We start from the raw sequence: 8,271 nt of genomic DNA, 5'->3' as shown, positions 1-8,271 counted from the left end.
CGACTGAGCGACTGAACTAAACTGAACTGAAAGCTACACTGGTCCTCCCTGATGGCTTAGATAGTAAAGAATCTGCCTGCCTGTGAGAGACCTGGGTTCGATCCCTGGGTTGGGAAGATCCCCTGCAGGAGGGCATGGCAACCCACTCCAGTACTCTTGCCTGGAGAATCCCCATGGACAGAGGAGCCTGGCAGGCTACTGCTCATGGGGTCACAGAGTCAAACATGACTGAGTGACTAAGTACAGCACAAAGCTACTCTTAATACCATGTTATTATAACATGCTACAAATGGCACTTGTCTGGGGGCAACTTTTGCATCAAGATCAGAGTCTGCCTCAACACTGAACTCAAAGATAATACTTTATTCAAATAATCTGATTTATAAGATTTCTAAGGAAAAGTGTCAGGTGTCAACTAGGATTGGGCAGAACATAGCAATGGGTGGCCCAGTTCCACTGGCTTTGTCATTACCACAGACTGGCTTTGGGCCAGGCAGAGAATGCTTCAGCCCTCTCCCTCTCTTCCCACTCTGAAGACCTGCCACTCTGAGAAACCCTAGGGATTAGGACGGTGCAGGTCCCAACACAAGACACTACACAATGGCAAGGCCCCCTCCAGCAGCTGCACTGTGCTTAGTTGGTATGTTTCCTGGAAAAGCAGCAGCAGGTGCCTGGAGGGGTCAGGATGCCTGTCCTACACTTGGTGCCAAGTGAGCACACTGCCCCTCGTCATGGCACTCAGCAGCGAGCCAGACCAGGTCAACCAGTAAGTTGAACACCGTGGAAGATGTTGTCTCATGACAAGGTGATCTCAGAGCAAATTAAAGTACTAATCTCCAAAATTATACACCATAGACCAAGTGGCATTTACATCTTCTAGTTGTACTCATGAGTGACTAGTGAGCGCATCTCTTCGGAGGTGTATTAGCTTTCATGCAGCTTAAGTGCTGGTATGCTTATTGCATTTAAGCTCTCACTTAATGGTCTGAGTTAATCTAACTTCTAGAGATGAGTAATTTACTCTCTATTTAATAGGTCAGCCTTCTTTTCATTTTACAGCAATCTCATAACTTGTAATTACTCACTGTGCTGTTCTCTAATTTGGTGCCACTTAAGGTTTTACGGAAAGCTGGGGCTATATTTCAACCCTAAATCACCAAAATGTACAAAAATGTTTAAAAATTAAAATGGATTGCTTTCTTAGAAAAGGCAGGCTCACGTATTGTCAACAAATATATAGGTAGATATCTTGTCTTTTTTAAAATTAGATTTTATCAGTATTATTTTGGCCCCCTCAGGTGACTTGCAGGATCTTAGCTCCCCAACCCAGGCCCCTGGCAAGGAGTGCCAAGTCCTATCCTAACCTTTTGACCACCAGGGACTTCCCTGTCCTTGCTCTGCATACTCACCAATTTGATTACTCATGTGAAAGATAAACTCCTGCATTCAAAAACCTCAATTTTGAATGAGGTTCTTAAGAGAAATTAACCATAAATCTTAGCTCCACAGTGATCAACGTCAAGGTTAAAGTGAAAATAGTTTTCAACAAATACAATCAACCAATTGTATATACCAAAGGAAATTCTTTATTGTAAACAAGATATAAAGTACAACAAAAGAAATATTGTGCAAATTGTAAATCACAAGGATTTTTTTTAATTAAAAGTTCTTTTTTGTTTTCCAAGGGTCCAAAGTTTTGATGGCAGAAATCTATACCCAATATAGAGAAAAATGTTAAATGGAAAGACACAGCGACAGTTTCACTACATGTTTTCAACAGTTGACTTTTGTTTTACATCATCCACTACACAACAGAATATAACAGAAATACTGTTAACAAAAGTGAATGTTCTATTTTTCTACCTATCTTGTTCCACATTCTCCCCTCCCCCCAAAAAAACTTCTATAAATTAACAGGACATTTATCCATTTGTGAATAATGGTCACTAACTTTCTAATTCAATAAAGCACATGTTATATCCTCATAACATAAGGGTACTTTACTGATGACCTAAGCCATCTTTTTCAAGGAGTTATCCAAAATCCTTAATATCCCTTCTTTACAATATGTTTCATCTTCAATTTTTTTTCTAAACAAAGTGCAGTGTATTTTAGAGTCTATGGAAAACACATTGGTATACAATTTTCAAATCTATACAAGAAACTGCAACCAACTAAGATTCAAAGCATAATAAAATACCTAGTAATAGTCATTTGTTGAACTTTTAAAACAAAAACGCAAGAAAAAATTGAAGCTACATTTCAAAGCAATTAAATTAACGAGGATTCCAATTCTTTGGGACCTCTTCAGCAATATACAGTTGCTCAATTCCAAACATCAGCAACTAGTGTAAAAATGCTAGTTCTAGATATATTTAACAACTACATCCACAAGTTGAATGGAAAGACTAAGAATAGTAAACAAGGTAACTCTAGGAAAGGATAATAATATTCGTGATGATACAAAACCAATTTTACATCTCCATCTCTGTACCGTAATGTTTTCCAGTCTCTACACTCTTGAAACCAGTGCTTTTGAAGAATCACATTGAAAAGTTGGTCTCAAGTATAAATGGTGAAAGTAAAACAACAAATTGTGCACACAAGTTCAAAATCTGTGCTACCGGTGGTTGGGGTGACCTCACCTGAAACCTTCAAAAAATATTGAATAAAAGCTTTCTTCTCTCTCTTATGTGATAAGAAACAAGTCCTGCCACTCGGTGACCTGCCTGTGGCCGCAGCACTTCTTACCGTCTAACCCAGGCTGGGCCTTCTCCCCAGGCCGTGGGGCTTCTGCTTGCAGCCCACACTGGAGAGCCACAGACCTGCAGCGGAAGCGTTTTTCTATCACCACTGGCTTCTGGCTGTGACCAAAGTTAAAGTTAGTCTGATTCTTCACCATCCGTCTATTACTGCGTGGGAGCCGGGGTTGGAGGTAGGGAAATGTCATTTAACTTGCTCACTTCCATCTGCCAGTTCGGTAGCTTCTTGGCTGACAGGTGGCGACGGGCGTGTTTGGTCAAATGGTCGCTCCTCATGAACCGCCGGTCACACATGGGACAGGCGAACTTCTTCTCACCTGTGTGGGTTCGTCGGTGTCTGGACAGTTCATCTGAACGGGCAAACCTCCTTTCACAACCTTTCCAGCTACAGCTAAAAGGTTTTTCTCCTGAAACAAAAAAAAAGTCCTATCTTTATTCCTATGCATTTATTAGGTCATGGTCCTTTATGTATTATATTGTACTTAAAGCTTAAAGACACGTTTTTTTAAAAAGAATCATCATTTGAGAAATTAAGACAAAAACACCTTAATGAAATCTTTTAGAAGACCATGCACTGGTGAATACTATCCACTGAACTGGCTGGTAAGGCCAGTTCTCTCTTAACATGCCTGGTTTACATTTGTGATCACTGTCAAAAAAACATCACCCAAATTTCTTAGACATAAGTAAGAAATGGCTGGTACCTGTATGCGTTCTCATGTGGGCCTTCAGATGAGAACTTTTGAAGTAGGTCTTGCCGCATCCTGGATGGCTACAGATGTGACTTCTTATCCTCGATGAGTCAATCTGAGGAGTGACTTTCGCTGAGGAAGGGGAAAACCCGGGAGCAGGGGCAATGGGAGAGAGTCTGGTGCCATTTGGGCTCACCACCGGAGGCTTTGGGTTCTGAACGACCGGCTGGGGCACAACAAACATGAGGGCGCCCTTGGGCACCTGAGTGCCCATGAATACGACAGGTGGGCAGACAGCCGGCGGCTGGCTGGGTGGCGTGCTGGGGACGACTGTCGTCACGACGGGGTTGTGTGCAGGGAGGGGAACCATCTGGCAGATGACCGGCATAGGGGGCACTCCCGCTGTGGACACTGCGGGTGGAGAGACTAAGACTGACTTCTGCTGGGGAGACGCGGGGGCCGGCTGAGGTCGGCAGATGACGGTCTCTGAGGAAGGCACAGAAAAGTCATAAAGTGCAGCAGGGCTTGGCTTCTCTTCAACATCTGCCTCTGTGTCTCTCTCACGTTTGGACCTGTTTGGTGACACAGCGGCACAAGGTATGTTTTTTCTTGCAGCCTCAGGATTTAGGTGGGTTCTTTTCCGAAACGAATTGTCCTGATAGTTGAGGATGCTGGCTGCTTTCACAGGGCATGATCGGTGGTTACACAGCTGGGCATCAGCTGTATGACGAATCACACTGGTTGCCTGAGCCTTGGGGAGTTTGGGGGCAGGTACGGGGTTCTTCTCCTCTTTGAAAGGTACAGCAGCAATGTGAGGCTTGGCAGTATCTGACAATGATTTGAAGTGTCCAGTAGGTGGCGCTGGTGCCATCAGATTTGACACTTGAGAAGGTTCAAAGTCAGAGGGACTGTAAGGTGGAGTCAAACACTACAGAGAAGAGAAATACAGGTTAACAGCGTGAAGAACGGTACAGGCCATGATATAAATTGTAAGAGGCATTATCATTTACATTCATCTTTGAAACAATACTTACAAATGCTGGGATTGTGGTATGAAAATCAGGTGTACCAGGAAGCAGATTCTCTTCCTCTGACGTATCAGACACTGGAGTGACGGGTCTGTTTTCAATGTATTTCTTAAAATCAGACTTCCAACTGCAACTCATTGACATAAGTGCTTCTACAGCTTCAAAGTCACTTTTCTCTGCAGTTTTGTTCCAGGAATACACATTCTCTTTTGATCTTTCACAGATCATTTCCATTCTTTCCTCCTATAAATACAAAAGACTCATGTTATAAGCATATTGTTGTCATCCACATGACACTCAGAGTAATGTGCTTTTTTTCTTACAATCTGCACAGCTTTTCAAGATAAAACTTATTCTTCTCATCCCTACTATGAAGTAGTAGTGATAAAATCTTCTCCATTCTTCCTCTCAAACTTAGGCTTGAACATGGATAACCTTGCAAGGAACTTATTACTATCAAGGGGACCTAAGATTAAAGATACCAATCCACTTGTCATTCAAAAGAGAACTGCTTGGCTTGGAAGAAAAACATTTTATGTTCTTTCCAGAGTAGCCAACTGCAACAGGAGTCTATGACCAGCTAATGCAATAACACACACAAACACACACACACACAAATCAGAAAATTGCAAAAATTGCAATATTTGACCAAAATCTGCCAAAAATTCTGTAAGGAATCTGCAATATTCAAAATAGAATCTTATTTTTAACTGTTTAAAGAACTGCTCCAGGATAAAAATAACAGCACACGCTTTGTATTTATTTGAACAACTCCTCCCATCAGATATTTAATGCTTAATACTAAAGTTGCTTAAACTGTACTAAAATGGTTACCACTCTCCATCTCTTCAATTTTCCATTAACGTGATCCCACTTTTTGGCTTAAGTAGAGACTGTAAAAACACCGAAAAATATTCTTTACATTGCTAGGAACTGTTCTCAATTCTTGTTTAAAAACCCTTCGTGTAGAAACCTTTAAGAAGCTATTACTGCTCTTGAAATATAGCTAACAAGCAATTGCATAATCGCGCGCCTTTTACGTAAGCTGCAACGGACAGCGCATGTATGTGTAAAAGCCTCAAGACGCCAGTGCAAAAGAGAAAAAAAAGAGAAAAGGCTAGGCAGGACAGAAAGAGTATGCGCTGGGAAGGGCAGGAAGAGAAGCCGGGAGGGGAGAGGAAAAGGAGTGGGGCGCGAGGGAGGCAGGAAAGGGAAGAGCGGGCGGAGGCGCGGGCGTGGGGAGGCAGACAAGGGGCGGGGGTGGGCGGCGGGGGAGATCCTCGCTGGCGGGGACAGACGGATGGGGCCGCCCTAACCTCAATGAGGCTCGCGGGTGAGTCACTGGGAACATTCCTCGCCCGCTCGCACGTCCCCGCGTCCCTGCCCCCGTCATTGGCCAGCCAGCCGGGCGGCCCGGGCTGGGATTGGCTGGGCGGCGGAGGGCGGGGGCGCGGAGGAGGAGGAGGGAGGGCGAGGCATGTGAACAAAGCGTGATCAGCGGCTGCTCCGGGCGGCGCAGGAAACGTGAACTGGGAATTGCCGCGCCGTCACCTTTCACCTACTTCCTGAGCCCGCGGGGCCCCCGCCCTCGCGACGGCCCGGGGGAGGGGCCGCGGGCGCCGCCGCCAACCGCCCGGCCGTGCGCGCCCGGGCCTGCGGGGAGGGGCGGGGCCGCGGGCGCCCGGCTCCCGGCGCGCCCGCCCCTTCCAGCTCCCCGCCGTTCCCTTAGGAACCGACAGCGGGGCCGGGCCTCGCTCCCGCCCTGGCGGAGGCTCGGGCTGGGTCACTCGGGGACGAGAAGCTCCCTGGGCGCATCCGTTCCCGGCCCACCCCCCGGCCTCCGCCTCAGCTGCCGGAGGAGGAGCCAGGTCCCCGCGGAAACCCGGCCCCCGCCCTCCTTCGGCCGCAGCCCCCGGGGACCCGGCCGAGCCCTCGGCGCTTCCCGCCCACGCCGCCCGCGGGATCTCAGACCACCCCGACTCGCCCCGAAGACGCGGCGCCCCCCTGTCCCCACGGTTTCCGGCAGCTCCGGCCCCCCCACCACCCCCGCGCCGAGCCCAGCATCTCCACGAGTTCCCAGACGTGCAGCCCCCAACAGGCCCGGTTCCAGGCGCGCGGCCCCACGGCCGGCGGCTCCCGCCTCGGCGCGCGGCCCCCGCGTCTCGCAGCCCCGGCTCCCCCCGCCCACCTTTCCCACCCCGATGCTGGGGTCCCACTTCCCACCCCTTCCATCTACTGTCGCCAAGGCGGCTCCGAGGCCCCCTCCCCCGCCAAGGCGTCCTCCGGAGGAGGCCACCTGCCTGCCTGTTCCGGAGATAAGGGAGTCCCCTCCAGACGTCTGGGGTGGGGTAAACTCCCCGGGCCCGCGTGCCATCCCCTTGCACCCACGCCGGGCGCCCCTCCCCAGAGCCCCCCCACTATCTGCTGGGTAGCCCCAGTCCTGCAAGCCTCCGTTCAAGACCCCCCCCCCGAGATGGGGAGTCCCCCCTCTCCTCTCCGGTTGACTCCCCACCCCTCACATGCTCGAGAGCAGCCCCCTGCCAGCCTGGGGCGCATTCCTTATCCAGACGGAGGCATCTCTTCCCCCCCGGCGCCAGGTGCAGGGTGGCCCCCTCGTCCCCCTCTCCTGTACTTCCACGCCTCCTAGTCTCGCTGACAGGGCAGCCAGCGCCCCCCCCCCGCCCAATCTCCTCACTCTTCCCACCCCTCCAGTCATCTCCCCCACCCCTCACCTGCTTCCAGTCTCCCAGCAGAGCTGCTCCCTTCCCCTCCTTACACCTCGAGCCAGACCCTCTCTCACTTCTTTTCTAGCTCCCAGCCTGCTTCTCCAGAAACCTCCCCCCCGCCCCCCGCTCCGCTACACACTCACCCTCACCAATGCCCAGTCTGCAGGCGGGAAGCCCCTCTTCCTCTTCCATGACTCCCCTGCAACCTCTGTCCTCAGGCGAGGCTGATGTCAGGGGCTCGGGGGTCTCCCCGGACGCAGCGAGGCAAGAGAAGGGCTTGGGGCATCCCCAGGTGACTTACCGTAGCCTGCTGGAGAGAAGCGCCGCCGAAGTTGAGCATGGTTGGCTGCCCGGCCGCCGGCGACGAGCTGACTGGCTGCAAGGCTGTCCTTGGCTGCCTGGCCACAGACGGGCGCCCGGAGACACTCGACGCCGCTCCCGCCGCCGCCGCGCTCCGCGCCGTCTGCCCCCCTCCCCATTCAGGTAGCCGCTCTGCCTGCCCCGAGCCGCGGGCGGGGGTGGGGGCGGAGCCTAGGGCCGGCCAATCAGCGACAAAGGTGTGTGAGGCGCCGGCCAATGGGCTCGCGGGGCCACGCGTGATCAGCGGCTGCCCGGCAGCGTGAAGCTTGTGTCAGTGGAGCGTGTACACAATCCCCTGGCAGCGCGTTTCCCCGGGCCCAGCCCGAGGGAACTCCCGCCACCACCTGACTCTGTGGACGCGGCCCCCACCCCTCACCCACCCCCACTTTCCCTCCCCGGCCTGCAGTCCCCTTCCCTAGCCCGGGGGTGGGGCGGCGCCAGGAACCCGGGCCCAGCCCGGAGGCGCGGCCGCCGCGGCGCGCCCAAGCTCTCCGAGGAGAGCCGGGCCCACGTGGGAGGTGGGGAGGGATGCCCGCTCCGCCCATTCCCCTCCGCGGGCGAGGTCCCATCTCGGGCCGCCGCCGCCACGGGGTGGGCGGGACGCCGGGTGGCCAGGCTGGGGAGGCGGCGGCTGCAAGCCAAGGGTCCAGAGCCAAGAGATTTGCATTTGGAATCGCCCCGTCCTCTTGCGCTCCTGGCGAGA

At 51.8% G+C, this 8,271-nt stretch overlaps 1 protein-coding gene across 1 annotated transcript; it reads right to left on the bottom strand.

Moving 5' to 3' along the window:
- Positions 1 to 1,563: 1,563 nt before the first annotated feature.
- KLF10 (KLF transcription factor 10) lies at positions 1,564 to 7,690 on the bottom strand. Its single transcript, XM_070802829.1, has 4 exons — positions 7,510 to 7,690; positions 4,489 to 4,725; positions 3,467 to 4,382; positions 1,564 to 3,169 (listed from the first exon to the last, which is right to left on the bottom strand). Exons 1-4 carry the CDS (start codon positions 7,546 to 7,548, stop codon positions 2,910 to 2,912), a joined length of 1,452 nt encoding a protein of 483 aa, XP_070658930.1. The 5' UTR covers positions 7,549 to 7,690; the 3' UTR covers positions 1,564 to 2,909.
- Positions 7,691 to 8,271: the final 581 nt, after the last annotated feature.

The sequence above is a fragment of the Bos indicus genome, chromosome 14 (assembly GCF_029378745.1).
Source record: "Bos indicus isolate NIAB-ARS_2022 breed Sahiwal x Tharparkar chromosome 14, NIAB-ARS_B.indTharparkar_mat_pri_1.0, whole genome shotgun sequence".
In the NCBI taxonomy this organism is placed as follows: domain Eukaryota; kingdom Metazoa; phylum Chordata; class Mammalia; order Artiodactyla; family Bovidae; genus Bos; species Bos indicus.
Note: the sequence above shows the minus strand (reverse complement) of the source record. Positions and strands in the feature narration are given on the sequence as shown.